The 22075-nt window shown below is 40.5% G+C and overlaps 2 protein-coding genes across 2 annotated transcripts in view; both read left to right on the forward strand.

Annotated features, from left to right (window-relative positions):
• Positions 1 to 4290: 4290 nt before the first annotated feature.
• On the forward strand, positions 4291 to 20869 carry HAUS3 (HAUS augmin like complex subunit 3). The gene is made up of 5 exons (XM_027103931.1): positions 4291 to 5346; positions 6309 to 6748; positions 8305 to 8533; positions 14937 to 17150; positions 20700 to 20869. Exons 1-4 carry the CDS (start codon positions 4438 to 4440, stop codon positions 15168 to 15170), a joined length of 1812 nt encoding a protein of 603 aa, XP_026959732.1. The 5' UTR covers positions 4291 to 4437; the 3' UTR covers positions 15171 to 17150; positions 20700 to 20869.
• The window catches only part of POLN (DNA polymerase nu), a 157407-nt gene continuing 152316 nt past the window's right edge, over positions 16985 to 22075 (forward strand). The window contains exon 1 of the mRNA XM_027103930.1: positions 16985 to 17150. Coding sequence (XP_026959731.1) covers positions 17012 to 17150 — 139 coding nt within the window. The 5' untranslated portion in view covers positions 16985 to 17011. The remainder of the gene's footprint in view (positions 17151 to 22075) is intronic.

Raw genomic sequence — 22075 nt, forward strand, 5'->3', positions numbered from 1 at the left:
CTCCCAGCTCCCGGTTCCCAACTCCTCTGGGAAGTGGGTCTTCCTATCGCACTTTTGCTGGGGTTATGGCCGCCCAGATCGGTGCTGGGGTAAGCTGGCTACTCAGTGGCCAGGCCCTTTTCAGGCTGGTTCCGTCCCTCCTTTCCCAGCTCCTCGCCAGGCCAAGCCTCAGGGCACACTAGCCTCAGAGGGATCTTTCCAGAATGTCACTGGGATTATCTTCTTACCCGTCTAGTTTGCGGTCGCTCTCAACCCCTCCGTCCTCATTGCCTGCCGGCTCCTCAGCCTGTCCTGGTGATCCTTAGGAGCTGCCAACCCCCTCCAGGTGCCTCTCTGCTCCCACCCCCGCCGGGTCGTCTCGGGCAGCTCCTCACCCCCAGCCACTCAGGAGTTTGAGGACTGAGTTTTCACCTTCGCACATGATTGTCAACGTGATGGAGGACAAACGCGCTCTCCTCCCACCCTCCTCCAGCCCCACAGTGTAAGGTACACAGTGGTGTTCTTCTGAAGGGGAAGGACCAGGAGGGAGAAAAGGAACCAGAGCCACTTCTTACTCAGCTGCACACGGACAGTCATGCAGACTCTGGCTCTCCCTGGCCATCAGGCCCCAGGCGTCTGCCCTCCAGGCTGCTCTCTGCCCTACCCCCCCATCTTCACCCCCAACCCCCGCCAGTGCACAGGATGCTCCCAGCATCTGTCTCTTGCCACCGATGGTCACTTTCGTGACTGCAGAATCGAGCTTCTAACACTGTGTGAGAGTGTCACTCCCCCACCTGAAGGATGGACTCCCACCACCGTCACTGAAAACTATTCACACATCTGAAAACAAAAGATCTTCAACATCAGACTGCAGTTTAACGTATCTGAAAAGAAATCGTCCAAAACCTAAAATTCTTTTTAATATCAATAGGGGAAAAAAGATTTCCACAGGAAGAATGGAAATAACAAACACACTCACATTTTGGTCTGTTTAGTCCAACTGAGTCTCACGGGCTTTCGCAGGGAAGAATCATCACCGGTTCCCTTTACCTTTTGACTCCCTAGGTTCTCCACTAAAAGCCCAAATGATTTTGATTGGAGGAAAGAAAGCTTGTCCTGGGAGTACGTGTAACACGCTTGCTTTCTTAAATTCCGAATGCAGCCTCAAGTAGAGAAGTACCCTAATAACTCCAGTTCTCAAGGAGAACTTTCTGAGTCTGGGTAGTTAACCCTCTAGTATTTGTCATTTGTACCCTGGAGGCTAACACCGTTGTGATTTTTACTTTTCATATTTTTAGGGCTTTTTTTTTTTTTTTGACTCCACGAACATCTTTCAGGCAAATAACTGCGGTCAGCATTTCAAAGTCATACGCGGAATTTTGTGGGCCCAGGAAACGACGCAGGAGTCACTAGGAAAAGTGGGCTGATAGTTCAGCCTCCGTGTGCTGGGGTCTCACCCTCCCACGTCCCAGGGATCTTTCATGAAAGCAGCCCTTTTCTTTCTGCATCCTTACTTCTGTCTCCTCTGAGTTCCTCCTCACAGTCTATAAATATCCCCAAGTTCCTCCCATCTTAAAACAAAACAAAACCCAAGCCCTCCCCCCAGCTCTGCATTCCCACCCCCTCATCTCCTGTCGTCCTGCTGTTTTCTCTCTCCCTCAGTCTTTGCCTCCTCAGCAGAATTTCTTGAAGGCGCTGCCTCCACAGCCTGCCCTTCCTCCGCAGAAAGCTGCTCGGTTCCTCTCCCCGCAGCTCGCCCCCATCCCATCCCCATCCCCACGGCTGGGCAAAGGAGTGAGTCTTCCCGGGCCCGGGGCTCTAACCCAGCCTCCCACCTCACACCAACAGGACCGTTCCCCGCCCGCCCGGGGCCAGGGCCCTGCTTTCGGGCCGGGCACTGCTCTGTGAATTTTTTCTCCTGTAATGTTTATTTTTCCGATCATTTTAGGCTTTATCGTCTTTTGGAAGAGGAGGATTAAAAAAGTAAAACGAATTAATAAATATGTGCAAGTCAAGATTAATTTCATGGTATCTGCCCCAGAACATTATTCTTTCTCTTCTTAAAAATACTAAGAAAAATTATCCGGAAAGACTTTTGCCCTTACGATGTCGCACTAGACAAGGACATTGTCTAACAAGCCACCTTAGGGCCATTTGATGCTGGGGGTGGGTGGGGGCGTATTGACTATGTAGTAATGACCAGGGCCCCAACCTTGCACATTTAGATGTTAATTTGTAGAAGATTGGTAACTTAAAAATGATTTGTGTCTGGTAGAGATGCAAATGAATTCTGCCCAATACAAATGATAACCCCCAAAAGTCTGGTTTCATTGGACGGTAGGGCGTCAACCAGATTTGCATCAAACTCGGCAATCTTATTTGAGCACTGCTCCTTTCGCTGACCACACATCTTCCGTTTCCGGCATCCTCCTTGGAAACCGTCTCCATCCCGACACATATCCACTGTATGTCTATATGAGTTATAGTTTCAACTTTTATTTAAAAGTCGTATGTGGAAAATGGGATTGTCAGGTGAGGGCTTGGTAACTAAGCGCTCCTGCAAAACAGCGTTCATCGTAAAAGGCTGTGAGGCGAGTAAGTCCGCTCCGCGAGCTCGTCCACGCGCACTCCGGAGTGGAGCGCGGCCCCGCGGCCGGGGAGGACGGGACACAGAGGCCACGGGGCCGAGGCTGCCCGGTCACAGGGCGGCCGGCAGGGCAGGGCAGGGCGGGGCTGGCTCCGGTGCGCGCTCCCGACCCAACGAGGCTGCGGCTGAAAGCCGGCTCCTCAGAGGGTGCAAACGGGGTACTGCGTGCAGGCGCAGCGACTGTGCGAGGCCGGACCTCCCGCCTAGGCGACGCCCAGACCTCACCCCACCCCTCCCCCTCGCGCGCCCCGGCCCCGCCCCTGAGGCAGGGAGTCAATCAGCTCGCTCCCTGCTGGTATACGTCAGGCCGGGGGCCCGCCCCATCCAGCCCCGCCTCTTCCGACCCTGCGCCTGTGCAGAAGGTCGCCCCGCGACCCGACCTCGGTCTTCTGCGCGCGCGCGGGGGGCGGCGTTCCCGTGAGGCCGTGCGAGGCGTGGCGGCGGGCTGTTGAGGGGCACGAGCCGAGCTTTCTGAGGTATGTGGCGGCCGCCTCGCGGTTCTATCAGGCGGGAGGTGGGGCTGTGGGAGCGGCGCGGGTCAGCGGGCTGCGTCTTTCTTCCGGGCGTCCCTGGGGACGTCCTTCGGGCGCGCAGGTACTTGCCCGCGCGGCGCAGTCGCTGTCCGCAGGGCGAGGGCCCGGGGGTGCGAGTGGGGGCCGGGTGGGTGAGGGGAGCGTCCGGAGCTTGGCGGCTCCAGTGCGGTCGGGGGGCGGCGCCCGGAGGGTTGAGGAGAGCGGCGGGACACTGGGGGCTCTCTCCGGTGCGGGGGGGGGGCCGGGGGCGCGAGTGAGGGGCGAGGGGCGCGGCCGGAAACGGGGGGCTCCAGTACGGGCGGGGGGGGCGCCCGGGGCCCCGCCCGTCCAGGCCCGACCCTGAGGCGCTGCTAGGACGCGGGGGGGCGTACCTGAGCCCCGCAGGCCGGCCGGGCACCCGCCTGAGGTTTGTGCAGTTTGTCTTGGCGCCGATTCGGCGGCCTCTGTGGACGAGTAGTTTATTGACGCGCGTCCCAGTCATCGCTGAATGCATCACCCCAAATCACCGAGTGCCGCAGATGTGTTACTGGGGCCCTCCTCTGTGCCTCCTGTTTCCGTCCTTGGAGTTCGCAGCGTGGACAGGTGGTCCCTGTGCTGAAAATAATAAATGCCTGAAGTACCTTTATTGAACGACTGCTCAGGCCTTTGGCTCTTCTCGACTCGGGGGTGGTTCTTAAACCTTAAGCCTGATTTTCTCTGCACTAGCTTCGTCGTATCTGACTGGTTCTTGCGTGAATGCGGATGCTGACTGAGTTATTCAGGTAAATATTTAGTTGACTCTCGTAAAAAAGTTACCATATTTATTTCTGTTTTCTCAGGAAGGACAGGGAAAGGAGGCTGCTTAGCCGCGTGATGGCTTGGATATATTTACATCCATGTATTTCGAATTAAAAACTGAACTGCTGCTTTCTAAAATACAACGTATTTTAAACCGTGTTATCTTTGGAAAAAATAGGATTTCCTTGTTAATTAGGTTTTCATTACTGTTGCATTGTTCTAAGTAATACCCTAATTGTTTATCTTCATCAGACTTTCCAGCTACAACTGTATCTTGTGATGTTTAGCTGTATCATCCTTTCAAAGATATAGTCGCCCTATTTGTGGTCTAACACTTGTTTTTTTTCCCCCCCCAGGAGAAATAATTATAGAGTCTAAAAATATATTTCCCCCTTCTCTGTGGACTTAACATAAAATTAGTTTTGTATGTATTTGGATTCATTTTCTAAATATCAACACTCTAAAACCTTATCAGTTACAAAAAATTTGGGTAGTTAAACCATGAGTTGTGGAAAGGAGTTTGTGGAAACGTTAAAAAAAATTGATTATCCCAAAGCTGATATTCTTAATGGGGAAGATTTTGACTGGTTGTTTGAGACTGTTGAAAATGAATCATTTTTGAAGTGGTTTTGTGGGAATGTGAGTGAACGGAACGTATTATCTGAAGAGGAATTGGAAGCTTTTAGCATTCTTCAGAAATCAGGCAAGCCCATCCTAGAAGGAGCAGCGTTGGATGAAGTTCTTAATACCTGTAAAACTTCTAATTTGAAGACACCTACCCTGAATGACAAAGAGCTGGAGAAATTAGAGGATGAGGTTCAAACTCTGCAGAAATTAAAGAACCTGAAAATTCAGCGACGTAATAAATGCCAGTTGATGGCTTCAGTAACTAGCCACAAGTCTCTGAGGTTAAATGCTAAAGAAGGAGCAGCCAATAAGAAGCTGAAGCAGAGTCAGCGAATTCTAAATGCTGCCAATACTAAGATCAGTAATGAGCTTCACGCTCTTACTGATGGAGTTGCAAAATTACTGGTGTTCTTCAGACATTCGAATTTGGGTCAAGGGACAGATCCACTGGTGTTTTTATCTCAATTTTCATTGGAAAAATATCTAAGCCAAGAAGAGCAAAGCACAGCAGCATTAACCTTATATACCAAAAAACAGTTCTTTCAAGGTGTACATGAAGTAGTTGAAAGTTCAAACGAAGAAAATTTTCAACTTTTAGATATACAAGCGTCCTCTATTTGTGATAATCAAGAAGTTCTTGAGGAGAGACGGCTAGAGATGGCTAGGCTGCAGCTGGCATATATTTGTGCTCAACATCAGTTAATTCACTTGAAAGCAAGAAATTTGAGCCTGAAGTCAAGTATAAAATGGGCAGAGGAGAATCTTCATAGCCTCACTAGCAAGGTAAACATGAGAAATGGGACTGGATTCATATTGAAATTGTTGTTGATAATGGAGTAATACTGATAGTAAAGTCTTTAGAAATGGGGATATAGTAAGGAATCACAGTCTCTTATTTTCTGTTTGTTCAGTGTTTAGTTGTGATCTGTGTCATTGTTTCGTACAAATAGATCTTCATATTAGCCGAGGGCAGAAATAGTAATTATAACCCGACCACATTATCTAGTTCATTTTAAACAAAAGTACTTTTGCATTCTGTGTTGGTTCAGATACAGATGACCCTGACATTTCCTTTTTTATGATGAATGGGTAAAGAGCCTTATTGCTGTGTTACGGGTTTTCTGCCTTGTTTGCGCTGACCAGAGGATGGTGCTAATGAAGTTAGAGATCCGGTTCAGTGGATTGAAACCCTGATTCTTTTCTAAGAATGTATAGATGTATTATAGTTAGCCATCTGCACTCTTGGGAAGCTTGCTTTCTTGGTAATGTAACCACTAGATAGTTGAGTAAAAATAACAGCTTTTCTGAAGCTGAATACCTATAACTGACACAAACTTTGGAATGATGTGTGAAGTCCTGTTATTCTGTAGAAGTGCTGAAATCAACAGGCAGGCTGGGAGAATAGCTACTGAGATTATTTTAATTTTAAGAAAAACTTAAATAGTATACATTAGCATTCGGTGAGTGGTGTGATTTTTATTAAGACAAACATGACAAGATGTCCATTACTGTGTCTAGTATTTTACATGGTAGTAATAGCATTAAAAGTTAGCAATTCATAATGGCTTTACCCTTGGCTTAGTCTACACTTTGCTTTTTTAAACTGTGATTTTGGCTTCTGCTAATATGAAATAAGTTATTAGCGAGCATGTTATCTGATAACCTAAAATGGAAAGTGAAAATAATTTAAAAACTATTTCAACTTTATACTTACAGTTTGAAATGTAATTGTTTTCTTTGTGTAGGTTCTTGGCAAAGATATTTTGGATGCTAAAATTTCTAGCTTGAACAGTGAGATTCTGAAACTTGAAGAACAAATCACTCATATAAAAGACAAAATTTTGCCTGCTGTGGTAAGAGAGAATGCCCAGTTATTGAATATGCCAGTTGTAAAGGGAGATTTCGACCTGCAGATTGCTAAACAAGACTATTACACAGCAAGACAAGAGTTAGTTTTAAATCAGTTGATAAAGCAAAAGGCATCATTTGAACTTGTACAATTATCTTATGAAATTGAATTGAGAAGGCATTTGGACATATATCGTCAGCTTGAAAACTTGGTTCAAGAACTTAGTCAAAGTAATTTGATGCTCCACCACCAATTAGAAATGCTGACAGACCCATCTGTATCTCAGCAGATAAATCCAAGGAATACCATTGATACCAAGGATTATTCTACTCATAGGTAGGCTTCATTGTTTCTTTAGTGAGTAATTATTTCTCCATTCGTTTTTGTAAAATACTAGAGTTTGAACTAAAATTGTGGACGTTTAAAGAATTCTTTGCACTCCGTTTTTGGCCTTTGTATTCTGTTCTTCCACCTTTCTGTTATATTCTTATATGTTTCTTTTTCCTTTTTAATTCTTGCTCTCTTTTTCATTTATGTTAAATCTGGAAGTAGCTGGTTTAGAGGTGAGGTGGATGGGTTGGAGGATTGAAAATATACAATACAAGGTCTTTATTCATGTTTAGGTACTATTTATTGATAGATGTTTTTAGATTTGGGGCAGGAGTTTAACTTACAGCAGGAAGTTTGAATACAGCTGGGTGAATAGCAAGTATTGCAGAGCAGAGAATTGACTTCATGTGGAGAAGGCAGCAGTAGAGAGGAGAGAAGACTTCATTTTTGCGTCTAGTCAAGGTGAATCAGCAAGAATGAATGCTAGCTTCCAGTCTTTTCTGGATGTCTAAGCAATTGATGGTATGGAGATACTGAAATTGGAGGGCTAAAGTAGTCAAAGGACTCAAAAATCTCGATCCTACTCCTGATTTTTCTTTAGGCTAGAAGAAAATCATCTAATACTTTGTGTTCTTATTAATGAAATGAAGGGCAGGGATAGGGCTGCCTCACAGCACACTTTCAGAGGTGGCATTGACCTCATGATTCTGTATAAATGGTGCCCCCTGGAATTGTGTAGTGACATTCCACAAGAGCAGAATTAGACTTAGGCTTGAACCTGTTTTAGGAAACCTGTTGCAACTTGTTAAAATAATTAAAATAATACATTTAAGAAAAATTCTGAGAAAAAGAGCAGGCACTTTTTGTCATAAATATGTAGAAAGTGCTGCCTCACATTTTTCCATTAGTCTTGTAGGACATTTCTGCCATTAATGTTTGAAGTGTTAAAGTGACCTCATGGTTCATTAGGAATTTAATTTGTCAAGCAAATATGGACATGACTGGAGTAGCAAGTTTACTATTACTATTTACGTGGCTCTTTACTGTTTACTTTTTTAAACATTTTACATTGTTTATATTTTCATTTTTTCTCTTTTAAGTTTACCACAGTCCTTTAAAATTAGGTAGGTATTACGATGTGAAAATTAAGTCTCAGAGGTTGACTTGACTTAGGTCTTACATGGCAGCCAGAACTCAGATCTAGGTCTTCTGTTTCAAGTTCATTGCTGTTTCTACTACGTCATAGTTGTGTTCTGTGAAAGAATTGTTTTATAGGGAGGTACCTCTGAAACGTTTGTTTGAGGTAGGTTAATGGCAGTTAAAGTCAAAAAATTTTTTGTCTAAAACTTGGAAGATGGGAAAACTGGGGATTCAGATACAGTAATTAGAATACATATTTCTGTAATGAGGTAGTATTTTAGTTGGAATGTTTTTAGTTGTTTGATTAATATTTATAGGTTGTTAGCTTTCCCCAAAGATGCCCCAATATATAGTGGATTATAATTTTGAAAACTGTACTGACTTGAGAATTTTTTTCTGTAATTTTTAATCTTACATTTTAGGCTTTATCAACTTTTAGAAGGAGAGAATAAGAAAAAAGAATTGTTTATAACCCATGGAAACCTGGAAGAAGTGGCTGAGAAATTAAAACAGGACGTTTCTTTGGTACAAGAGCAGTTAGCAGTATCTGCTCAAGAGCATTCTTTCTTTCTGTCCAAACTAAATAATGATGTGGACATGCTTTGTGATGCTTTGTATCAAGGAGGAAATCAGCTTTTGCTTAGTGATCAGGTGGGTGTTTGCTATAGTAATTAAAAATACTTAAAAAAATAGTGTTCAGGGCTTCCCTGGTGGCGCAGTGGTTGAGAGTCTGCCTGCTGATGCAGGGGACATGGGTTTGTCTCCCAGTCCGGGAGGATCCCGCGTGCTGCAGAGCGGCTGGGCCCGTGGGCCATGGCTGCTAAGCATGCGCGTCCGGAGCCTGTGCTCCGCAGCAGGAGAGGCCACAGCGGTGAGGGGCCCGTGTACTGCAAAAAAAAAAAAAAAAAAAAAAAAAAAAAAAAAAAAAAAAAAAAGTGTTCATTGTAAAAGATGCTAAAGAAAATGTTAACATGAGGAAAATATTACTCCATATCTCATTGCCCTAATAACATTTTCATACCTCATTTTTATTCATATAAAAACATGAATATATTTTTCAGATCGTTTTGATCAGTGCACACAGAATTTTAAAAATTTATGAAATATTTCAGATGTAGAGGGATATATAATGTTTATGCTAAGAATTAAGAAAAATAAAACCACCCCTGTATTCTTTTCACCTATCTTAGTAAATAGAGGATTGCCCTTATATCTCTAAAATCCTCTGTACACTTAGTAATAGCGTGCTCCTCCTAATAGCATTCTCCTCTCTTCTTCAAAGAGTAACTACTACGCTTAATTTTGTCATTCGCTTTCTTTTGTTTATAATACAGACCATGTGTTATTTAGTTTTGTACGTTTCTGAATTTTATATAGATTGTATTAATGTATTCTTTAGTAACTTGCTTGTTTCTTAATATGATTTTGAGATTCATCCATGTTGATATTTGTAAAGCTATAGCTCATTTATAGTTTTCTCTTTTGTATAGTTAGTATTCTCTTATGTGAAATTCCACAATTATCTGTTCTGTTGACAGACATTTAGATTATTTCCAGTTTTTGCTGTTGTAGATCATACAGCTATGTATAGTCTTGTTGCATGTCTTGTAGATGCATGCCTACACACACACACACACACACACACACACACACACACACACACACACACACTCACACTCACACTCACACATCACTCACTGTCCCCTCACACAGGCGTGGAATTGCTAGATAACAGGTTCAGTTTTACAGTGTACATCAAACTGGTTTCTAAAGGGGTTGTATCATATTGTACCAGCGATGTTTAAGAGATGATATGTATCCATATCCTGTTCATCACGTAGCACTGTCTGATTTATAATTTTCTCTCACTCTGTAGAGATGTAAAATAGCGTCCCGTTGAGATTGTAATTTGCATTTCTCTGATGGTTAGGGAGGTTGAACCCCCTTTCAGTAGGAGTTATTTATGTATTTCAAATACCAGTCCTTTGTCAGTGATGTGTGTTATGTATATTTGCTCCCTATTTGTGGCTTGTTTTTTTCTTTTTTACTGTTTCCTGTTAGTTTATTTTTGGCTTTTTTTTTTTTTTTTGCTGTTTTAATGTCATGTAATTTAATCACTCTTAAAGTTTGCCCTTTTTTATATCTTGTTCAGGTTTGTCCATAATATCATAATGATAGTCCCCTTTACTTTATCTTAAAGTTATGCTGTTCAAGTTCAGTTCTTTAATCCACCAGGAGTTTATTTTTATGTATGACATGAGAGGTAGAGTTCTCATTTTATTTTTATTTTTTCCCTATGAATAACCAGATTGTCCCATCACCATTTATTGAGGCATACAAATTTAAAATCAGTATCTTTCTGGTGAAGGGACCCCCTTACATTATGAGATAACAAAAGAATCCTTAAATGCCTTCTGCCTTCATGTATGTTTTGTTAGATATTTTGGGCACCACCACTTCTGAACCATAAACTGGGTTCAGACTCTGTTTTCGGAGGACCCAGGTGACTCCTATCTGGGCTGTAATTCTAACCAAGGGCTTTCCACCTCTGGCCATCCTGATCTTAAGATTGTTGGTGTCCTTGGAGTCCTTAGTTTATTATGATGAGTCTCCTGTTTGACTTCCCACCTTCTGTGGACCTTGGACTTTGATTTTTCTCCCAGGAATCATGGATTCTGATTTTCCAAGATTGGCAATTGAATAAGCACCTCCTGGGCTCCCTTACCAACCTGTATTGTTTTATGGTCTTGTAGTTTCTTTTAATGTCTTGTTACCTCTTTGTTGCTTTTAGGAAGCTTTTGTTTTGTTTGACTAAGTACTTCATTTCACCTTTCACATTTTTTCCTATAGAAGAATTGATCTGAGTAACTAGCTTACTTTTCTTGAAATAAGGCGGCTTATGATTAGTTTTTTTAAATAATTTTTTTACTGTGGTAAAATACACAAAGTGTAAAATTTACAATTTTAACCACTTTAAAGTGTGCAATTCAGTGACATTAAATACATTCACAGTGTCGTGCAACCATGACACCATACATTTCCAGAACTTTTTCCTCATCCCAAATGGGCCAATCTCTGTGCCTGTTAAATATTAACTCCCCATTCCTCCTTTCCCCCATCCCTGGTAACTCTATTCCAGTTTCTGTCTCTATGAATTTGCCTACTCTAGGTACTTCATGTAAGTAGAATTGTATAATATTTGTCCTTTTGTGTTTGGCTTATTTTAGCATAATGTCCTTAAGTATCATCCATATTGCATGAGGTGTGAGAATTTTATTCCTTTTTGCGGCTGAGTATTCCATTGTGTGTATACATCACATTTTATCTGTTCATCTGTTTAATAGACACTTGGGTTGTTTACACCTTTTGGCTGTTTTGAAGAATGCTGCTGTGAACATTGTTGTACAAGTACTTGAGTCCCTGTTTTCATTCCTTTTGGGTATATACCTAGGAGTGGATGCTGAGTCATGTGGTAAGTCTCTGTTTAACTTTCTGAGGAACTGCCGAACATTTCCACAGCAGCTGCACCAGGGTTCCAGTTTCTCCATGTCCTCGCCTACACTTGTTATTTTCCCTTTTTAAAACATATGTAACAGTCATCCTAATGGATGTGAAGTGATATTTGTGATTAGTTTTTTTTTTTTTTTTTTTGTGATTAGTTTTTTAAAGTCTCCTATTAGTGATTTTTATCTTCTTGATTTTTTAAACAATTATGTGAAAATCCCATGATGGTGGATTTGAAAATTTCTCCTTGTAGTTCTGTCAGTTTTTTCTTTATATTTGAGTTTATTTTATAAGTTACATCCAAATTTAAAATCCCAGTGAAATATTCTGGTAGACTTAAATTGCAGTGAATTGAACCATTGAGCATTATATAATGACCCTGTGTTGTGCTTTTTGTCTTAATGTTCTCTTGTCTGATATTAATATTCCTATGCTATCTTTCTTTTGGTTAGTATTTGCAAGGTGGATGCTTTTTTCCTTTACTTAATGTATCTTTCATGTTCTTCCTTTATACTTAGCCTTATGAAATAAACATTTCCATGCTAAACGATTTTAATTTTTAAAGTTTATAATACTCTTGATTTAATTACTGTGTCATAATTTGTGTAACCAGTCCACCATCTTGGAGTATTTTGATAGTCTTCGTTTTTTTCTTTTGTTTGCTCTTGAATGAGATCATGTATATCTTGTGTATATAGCTTTTTGTTGTTGGATACTTTCTTTTTTTTTTTTTGATACATTCATTTGGATGAACTCTTAGAAGTAGAATTATTGGATTTCTTGGGTATACACATTATTTTTTGGCCTTTGATACTGCCATATTGCTTTTCAAAGGAGTTGTACCTACTTACAATGTCACCAGCACTATTAAATGTCTGCTAGACACCACTTATCATATGATACACCATAATTTCATGAATTTCTAAGAAAGAAAAAACTTTTTCAGTTAAACTGACACAGTATTTCCTTATTTAGAATTTTTATTTCATGCCTATTAGAAGATACCTTTTAGGTGTGGGTTTTTATCATATCACTGTTGAATATACATTAAAAGGGAAAAAGCCAATTAAAATGGTTACGGTGTTTCTAAAGCTTCACATTTAGTGTCCACTTCTATGTTATATCTTGACTCAAAGTACTTTTAATATTTTTCCACATTATACATCAAGAATGTTGGTGATAGCAGAAAACTTAATAACCTGATTTTAAAATGGGCTAAGGACTGGAATAGACATTTCCTCAAAGAAGAAATACAGATGGCCAACAGGTTTATGAGTAGATGTTCGATTATCTAATTATCAGGGAAATGCAAATCAGAACCACAGTGAGATAACACCTTATGCCTGTTAGGATGACTTATCAAAAATCAAAAGATTAGGATTGGTGAGGATGTGGGGAAATTGGAACCCTTGTACATTTTTGGTGGGCATGCAAAATGGTGCAGCTGCTGTGGAAAACAGTATGGAATTTCCTCAGAAGTTTTTAAAATAGAACTACTGTTATAATCCTGTAATCCTACTTCTGGGTATATATCCAAAGGAAATGAAAACAGGATATTAAAGAGATGTCTGCACTCACATGTTCATCTCAGCACTTACTCATAATAGCTAAGCTGTGGAAACAACCTAAAAGTCCATCAGTGGAGGAATGGATAAAGAAAATATAGTACACACATACAATGGAATATTATTCAGCCTTAGAAAAAGAGAACTGCAAAATGCCACAACAAGGGTGAACCTTGAGGAGATTATGCTAAGTGAAATTAGCCAGTCACGAAGAAATAGTGCATGATTCCACTTATATGAGCATCTAAAGTAGATTTATTAGAAGCACAGAGTAGAATGGTGGTTGCCAGATGGGAAGTTGTTGATCAACAGGTCTAAAGTTTCGATTACGCACAGTGAACAAGTCCCAGCCATCTGCTATACGACATCGTGCCTGTAGTTAACAGTACCGTACTGTACTCCTGCATTTAAGAGGGGCGACCTCGTGTTAAGTGTTCTTGCCATAATAAAAAAAATATTGGTGATAAAGTGCTTCTGATGAGTGTCTGGTCAATAACAGTTACATGATGCTCTTGATTGTACAGTGCATGTTGATCTCAGTTATATTAAAATGTGAAAGATTCCATCCTAGAATCACTAAAATATGGTGATTTCACTATAATGTCATTGGGTATCATTATTTAATGTTTTTCCCTATCCCAGTGAGGTATAAAGTGTCATCCATATGAATTTTAACTTGCATTTTTATTAATGAAGTTGAATATTTTTCAGTATTTGTAGGAGTATTATTTTAGTAACTGTTAAGATCTTTAGTATTGAAACTAAAGGTTAGATGTTTCTGATTGTATTCAAGTTTACAGAGTTTTTCCTCAAAGAGAGACCAATTAATGTGGATATTACTTGATTTTTTTTTTTTAATGTAGTTAGTTTAAGAAATACTCTCTGGAACTGGCATTTATGACAGGTGTGAAGCTGTTATTCATGAACTTGTACGTTAGAATCACCAAGGAGCCTGTTGAAATGTAGCTTCTGGCCCTGTTGCAGAGTGATTTAGTGTAGAATGAGGTGCAGGAAACTATTCTTAACAAACTCCCCCAGGTGATTACCATGCTGTGGACCATGCTGAGAGGCTGTGGGAGGTTGAGGTGTAGTTACAGCTACAGATTTTCTGAGAACCTCTTTGGTAATACTGGCTGAAAAATTATAGGAGTAGAATACATGACTAGAAGGCCATGGAAACTTGTTAATAAACTGCTTTTAATGTTAAGAAGTGAAGAATTTCAATTATTAACTGTGAAGGGTCCAGCATGTCTAGGTTTTTGAGAAGAATTACACAGTAAGTCAGGATTGTTGAATGTCACATATAGTTCCATCTTCTGTAACAATGTGAAAAAAGAAAAATGAGATTTTTGTTAAGGTAATTCTTTTATATTGGTAATTGCTTCATTTCAAGGTTTTCTCAGAACCTGTGATGTCTAGAGTAAACAGCTTAGGCTAAAACAAGGTTTGATTACTTAAGCAGAGTGTAAGTTCCAGGAAGGAAATGGTGCTCATTCTTCTATTTGTAGACTCTAAAACAGTGCTTGGTGCGTGGTGGGCATTCAGTAATATTTGAATGTATGAATATGCAGAACAGTTTACATATCAAGTACTCTTCAGGGAGTAGGAGTTTGCTTTGAATCACTTAAAATTGCCTATAGGAAGTGGTTGCAGTGGGTCTTATCAATACATAGACTTTTTATTAATCCTGCTATGGATTTTTTTTTTTGCCCGGGGCCCGCGGCCTGTGGGATCTTAATTCCCCGACCAGGGATGGAACCCCCCCCCCCGCAACCCGCTGCAGTGGAAGCTCGGGGTCTTAAACCACTGGACAACCAGGGAAGTACCCCCTGCTATGGATTTTTAATTGAGGTTCATTTATTGTTGAGATTGTGGGAATAATCATTATATCATTTAGATTCTTCTTATGTAAATTACATTTTAAATTTATAATTGGTAGTATGAATAGAGCTCTTGAATTAAAAACATTACTGTTTTCCTTTTAGGAGTTAATGGAGCAGTTTCATCAAGTTGAATCTCAGCTAAATAAGCTAAATCATCTTCTTACTGATATTCTGGCTGATGTGAAGACAAAAAGAAAAATTTTGGCATCTAATAAACTGCATCAAATGGAAAGAGAATTATATGTATATTTTTTTAAAGATGAAGATTATCTGAAAGATATTGTGGAGAATTTAGAAAACCGGTCAAAGATTAAGGCTGTTGGTCTTGAAGATTGAAAATGAAATCTTTACTGCACGTGCTGTGTTTTAATATTTTATATGTTAGGAGGAGAATATAGCTAATAAACACTGAAAATTTTAAATTCGAGGTCAATGGAACGTTTCATTTAATGAATTCAAGTATTACATCAATTTGGTTTATTATATGTTTGTTCAAAGTCCCAGTGCTTTTTATGACTTGAACATTTGCTTGGTGGCACTTAGTCCTGGTAACTTTTAAGTTACAGGGAAAAAGCATTATTATATAATGCAGATATTTTTTACAGAGTTAATTGTATCTCTCTTTTTTTTTTTTTTAGAGGTAGAAATTTCTGCTGTTAAATATTTTAAAAATTTGTAGGACTTTGAATCAGCATTGTTAAAGCTGTAGACCTTAATAAATGGAATAGTTAAGTCCCCTCATATTTGTCTATGAAGTAAAATTCTGCCACTCAAACTGTATTCACCCATAATTCCCTGCTGTAGACTTCGAGACTTAAATTTTAATGTTCCTGCTTGTACCACAAAGAATGTCAAGTCTCCATTGGCCATTGCTCATTTTAGCGGTTGGGTCCTAGGGATTCAACATATCTTCAGGACAGATCTCAGCAGTGCTTTGACTTCAGTCTGACTTACATATAATGAATGTCTTTCAAAATGAAATTTCAAAATTCCATGGAAGTGGTTGCTCAGATGATGTATAACACTATTTTAATCAATTTCTTAAGAGTGAAAATACCTAAGTGTTGGATTCTATTGGTTGGGATACAAGTGTAGTATTTGGACAATTAGAAATTATTTTAAAGAGTTGAGGTAAAATAATTTGAAGTAGCTTATTTATCAGTTATTACATCAAATGATTCTTGAGTGCCTAGTTTATATGTGACCTCTGTTACATACTAAGTAAGCTTTATGGAGAAAAGAGAAGATTTAGACACTACTTTCAAGAAATATTACTGCTCCAAAAATGTATTACCTGCTTGTAATGTGGAATGCCTGTCTAAAGACTTCACATTTTAGGTGATGTTTATGGAGTTTTTTAGCTATAACCATCAGAAAATGGGTATGCTTAGATGACATATGGGCCTTGACAATTTTGAATTTGCTAATTATTGTACATTTTTCAAATTTTGTATTTGTTAAGTAGATCTTAATATGCTTGAAAAATTTGTAGCAATAAGTTTTGCCTAAGATTTTGTTATTAACTCCTCACAGGTGACCTTTGTTTGTTCCTGTTTTTCCCTCTGCCCTACCTTGGAATTGAGAATTTACTTGAAATTTTTCTCCTGTCCAGTAATGTGGGAAGATGTCACCTGGTTTTCTGGTTCATGAAACAACAAATTCTGTTTAGATTAGTGCCAAATACATTAGATGTATTACCAGCTACTCGATGATTTGTACTGTCCCTTCTAGACCTTCACCTGCTCAGCCCAGGGGACCAGTACAGCCCAGCAGTGCAAGTGAAAGGATGTTAGGTTATGTGTCTGTCATAATAACCCAAGTCAGTTAAAAATAATTTTTATGTTACTAGATCTGTATGTTTGAAGATTATAATAGCCGTTTGTTTCAAACCTCAGGAAGTAGGAAATATTTGAGTAGATTGCTTGCTTCAAGATTGGAGATACATTCTTTACTTTGTTGTCTATTTACCATAATACCCAGTTGAGCCTCTAAATGTTTCACTTTCTTCTTACTATCTTATCTGTATTATGGGGACAATTAATACCTATTTCCTGTAGTGGTAAATATAGTAATTTTTATGAATGTCTCTATGTAAAAATTTTTACATGACTTGTTTCTTATTTTGAAGTCTCAAAATTAATATATGGGTATTATGTTTATCTTATGTTTAGGATTTTATGAAAATGGAAGGTTACGAGGCATTTGTAGGCTTTGACCTCTGTAAGATACCACTCTCCAGTGTTGCTCAGAAGATTATGTCTGCTATGCATTCAGGTGATTTAGTGGAGTCTAAGAATTGGACAGAGAGTGAAAAGAGTGAGTAATTTTTATGAACCTTCATATTTTTTGTTACCTTGAGTCTTAATTATTCTTAAGACTAAGTTTTGAAAATCATTGACCTTAAAAATGAAAGAGTTATTTTACCAGCAAAAGTGGGTTTACTCGAGAACAGCAGAGAATTGCAATTTGGGACAAGCATGCTATATAAAGGCCAAAGGCAAGTCTTAACAAAGGAGAGGAACATTATTTTATAGAGAAAAAGGTGGATGTTGGCAGGGGTTGTTTTGAATCAAAGTCCATTGGAGAAAAGTGAGAGTTCAAAGTGCTGGTGGTTTCCGGCTGAGTTGCTGGGGAAGTGGATTTCTTGTAGGAGATGCCCTGTACGTCTTTTCCTGTGGGGACCTGTAATTGATGATTCTTTCCTGTTGATTCTTCCTCCTGCTGACTTTGAGTGGTACTGCATGAGAGCTCCCCCTTCTGGTCTGCCAACTCCATTTTAGTGAGCCTTCTTATTAATTTTCACAAAACGAAATGTAGCAGAGTTTTTCTATAGAACTTTTTATTGTGTAGGGAAGTTCCTGCCTACAAACAGTCCAGCTTCCCCTTGTTTTACTCTCATTCAGTGATGACTGAGCTTCTGCTCACTAAATTTTATATTCTCTTAGCCCTTACTGCTTTGAAAATGTGACACTCTCTTCGTTGTTTCAGGCATTTCTGCCAAACATTCCCTTAAAATCTGGATCAGCTGTTTAAGTAACTTCAAAAGAGATGGGCTCTTTCATAGTGCCCATTTCTAAACCCTTAGCTCTCAGGTCATTGAACCTGTATTTGCTTATTTGTGGTGGACAAGAGAAGTGTTCTTGACAGTATGTGTATTATACCGCCGTAGAAATGTATAAACTGTTACGTGACAGATCAGTGGATCTGTGTACATATGTTTATGACATATGATATAATAGTAAAAGCAGTGACATAATGCTCACAAGTGTGACTGAAATGGTTGGAATACCAGGTGTGTTTCTTTTTGTTGTTGTTGTGTTTTACTAGCAAAGCAGTTTTTATTTTAAATTGTAAGTCTGGACCGATAATTTGTTTTTCTCTTCTACAGAGTAGGTTATAAGTGAGTGAGATACAATTAATTATACTGAGATGAAATAATTGAGAAGTATTAACACATAGTGCAAAAGCTGTTATAAATGCAGTTTGTCGATTAAGATACAGTAACGCTTAACGTTTCAGTCTATTCGTTCAGATATCTGTTGCCCTTGTTATGGAAGTCAATAATGAAGAGTAAGAATTTTGGGGTATGGACTACATACCTAGCAATTGATAGTGTTTTAGGGGGAATGTTGGTGCTGGGGGAAGTAGTAAAGAAAGTTAACCTCAAACAACAAAGAGCCGGGACTTCCCTAGTGGCACAGTGGTGAAGAATCCGCCTGCCAATACGGGGGACATGGGTTCGAGCCCTGGTCTGGGAAGATCCCACATGCCGCAGAGCAACTAAGCCCATGTTCCACAACTGCTGAGCGCACGTGCCACAACTGCTGAAGCCCACGTGCCTAGAGCTTGTGCTTTGCAACAAGAAAAGCCACTGCAATGAGAAGCCCGCGCACCGCAACGAAGAGTAGCCCCTGCTCGCCACAACTAGAGAAAGCCCGCGTGCAGCAACGAAGACCCAACACAGCCAAAAATAAGTAAATAAATTAATTAATTAAAAAAAATCAAAGAGCCTTCTCCTTTATTCTGTATACTTGCTTTCCAAAATAAAAGAGCAGTGTGCACTTGACAGAGTTCAAAATATACTTACCTTCAAAAACTGAGAAAATAGGGGCTTCCCTGGTGGCGCAGTGGTTGAGAGTCCGCCTGCCGATGCAGGGGACACGGGTTCGTGCCCCGGTCCGGGAAGATCCCACATGCCGCGGAGCGGCTGGGCCCGTGAGCCATGGCCGCTGAGCCTGCGCGTCCGGAGCCTGTGCTCCGCAACGGGAGAGGCCACAACAGTGAGAGGCCCGCGTACCGCAAAAAAAAAAAAAACAAAAAAAACTGATAAAATAATAAAATGCCTCTTGAAGCAGTAATGTGAGTCTCTGTTGAGAAAAATTAATGGCAGTCAGCCCCTGTCATGAGCTGTCTTGTCATGCTCTTAAAATACCCTGTTAAAATCCTAGTTTTCGTAAATTTATTGAGAAGATAAGGTATTTTCTGTCAAGTGTTCTTGGATTTGGAAAAAGAGTGGAATTTTCACAAAGATTATATTTGTTCCTGTGTCACACTCTTACTGTGAACTTAGTTAAAACAACACACGTTTGTTACCTCATAGTTGCTGTGGGTCAGGAGCCTGGGCACAGCTTAGCTGGGTCCTCTGCAGGGCTGCAGTGCAGGTGCCAGTCAGGGCTGGGGTCTCATCTGCGGCTCGAAATGGGAAGCATTTGCTTGTAAGCTCACACGGTTGTGGGCAGAGTTCAGCCCCTTGTAGGCTCTTGGACTGAGGGTCTCAGTTCTTGGTGATGGTTGGCTAGAAGCCACCCTCAGTTCGTTTCCACGTGATTCTCTCCATAAGCAGCTTTACGTTATTGCAGCTTTTTCAAAGCCGGCAAGAGAGTGTCCCTGGCAAGACTGACGTTACATTCCTATGTAAGGTAATCACATTCTGTCACCGTTGCTGTATACTTTTGGTTAGAAGTAAGTCCCACCCACACTCAAGGGGTTACACAAGGGCATGAATACTAGAAGGCAGGGGACGTGGGACCACCTTAGAGTCTGTCTGCCACACGGTCCCACCAGTTTTATTCTTATTTCATATAAATCTGAGTTAAAGTTGGATTGCTCGTGGGTTGTTGGTGAATGAATGATGCTGAACCTGAATTGATTCCCGGACTCTTGTCACATGCTGAGCTGTTATGTCAAATCCTTCTCTCTTATAAATAAAATCGTAAATCAGCATTTCATTTCTAAAAGCCCGTTTCATACCAGATAAATAGCGAAATTGAACTCAGAAATCAATGGAAATAAACGACAAATATTTGCTTTTACAAAAATGTATTAAGTAAAACCAAACGATGTTATATGTCATTTTGGGATATAATTTTCTGATCTGCTAGACTGACTGAGGTATACACACCCAGTGAGAATTGAACAGTGTGTATCTTCTTGAAGCAAGATTGGTCTTTATTTAAAAACCCTTTGCTGTGAAAAAAAGATGCAAAAACTTAAAATACAGCTTAATGAATTAATATAAAGAGGACATCATGTAACTACCTCATGCATTGCCAATATCTCAAAATTTCCTTCTCTTCCTGCTCAAAGGTAACCGTTATGCTGACTTTTATGGCAGCCACTTCCCACTTCCTAATCATATGAGGGAGTTTTACATTGCTCCAAAGGCCTTTCTGGCAGAGATTACTTGTCCGCCACACCGGAGTCCATCCATCCTCCTCGGAGGCATGCCAGCAGGTGACGTGGCTGAGTGTCCTTGCAGCCAGGTGTGGCCAAGTGGCAGGTTCCTGTCAGCAGGGTGTGCTGTTGCCAGGGCAGTCCTGAAGACACCTGACTTGCTTCCCAGCTGGCCTTTTTCCTTCCATCCAGTTGGAATCTGGAACGACTCCTTTCCAACCTGCAAATGATAACAGTGTCCTAGAGGACTGTGGACCAACATGCTGGAGGGACCCCGGGTCCAGAGTGACTTCATGAAACAGCTGCTCCACCAGCTGAGACCACTCACCTCAGAACAAGAGAGAAATAAACTTATGTGGTTTAAACCATTGTATGGGTGGGTCTTTTGTGACTGTGGCTTAGCTTTTTACCTTAACTCTTACACCTTTAAACTAGATTCAGAATTGGGTTCGTCTGACTTGAATTTACATTGCCGTTTTTTTTTTTTTTTTTTTCTCTTTTTCTCTCGGTACGCGGGCCTCTCACTGTTGTGGCCTCTCCCGTTGCAGAGCACAGGCTCCGGACGCGCAGGCTCAGCGGCCATGGCTCACGGGCCCAGCTGCTCCGCGGCATGTGGGATCTTCCCGGACCGGGGCACGAACCCGTATCCCCTGCATCGGCAGGCGGACTCTCAACCACCGTGCCACCAGGGAAGCCCTACATTGTCATTTTAGTGTTTAGTAATGCCACTGAAAGTCTTTGGGAAATACTAGGGGAGGAAGATTTTTCAGGGTGATTTCAAGGTTGTCAGCTGGCCTGGTGCTATGTATAACATGCATTTGATTAAGCACATGTTTATTAGACTACATCTCTGTATTTTCCCTAAGTACCTATAGAAATCAAATAACGTTTCCTAGTACACATTTATCCAAAATTGTTTTTAACTTAATAGAGCTTAGGGTGTGAATATGGTTTTTTTCTAGTAAGATAAGAATAGTTTTATAGACATTACATATTTTTCTTTAAAGGGCCATTTTATTTAATTAATTTATTTAGTTTTTGGCTGCGTTGGGTCTTTGTTGCCGCACGTGGACTTTCTCTAGTTCTGGCGAGCAGGGGCTTCTCTTGTTGTGGAGCATGAGCTCTAGGCACATGGGCTTCAGTAGTTGTGGCGTGTGGGCTCAGTAGTTGTGGCCCGTGGGCTCTAGAGCGCAGGCTCAGTAGTTGTGGCACACGGGCTTAGTTGCTCCACAGCATGTGGGATCTTCCCAGACCAGGGCTCAAACCCGTGTCCCCTGCATTGGCAGGCGGACTCTTAACCACTGCGCCACCAGGGAAGCCCAGGCATTACAAATTAATACAGGTGTAAGGCTCCTCAAGGTAAATATTTGTCAAAATCCAATTCATTAATGTGAAGTGTGTCTTTAGTCCCACCATGTAGTGGAAATCTTTGCAATTTCAAGGACAGATAACATAAAGCTAAATGACAAAGTAGATTTATTTTTATTATATTCATTCTGGTCAAGAATAATGTGGATAAACGTTTTTATTTCTATCAAATAAACATAAAATCCTTATGTCCAGTCACT

This window comes from Aethalodelphis obliquidens, unplaced genomic scaffold, assembly GCF_003676395.1.
Source record: "Aethalodelphis obliquidens isolate GAN/ISIS:26980383/991018 unplaced genomic scaffold, ASM367639v1 scaffold6, whole genome shotgun sequence".
NCBI classification, from domain to species: domain Eukaryota; kingdom Metazoa; phylum Chordata; class Mammalia; order Artiodactyla; family Delphinidae; genus Aethalodelphis; species Aethalodelphis obliquidens.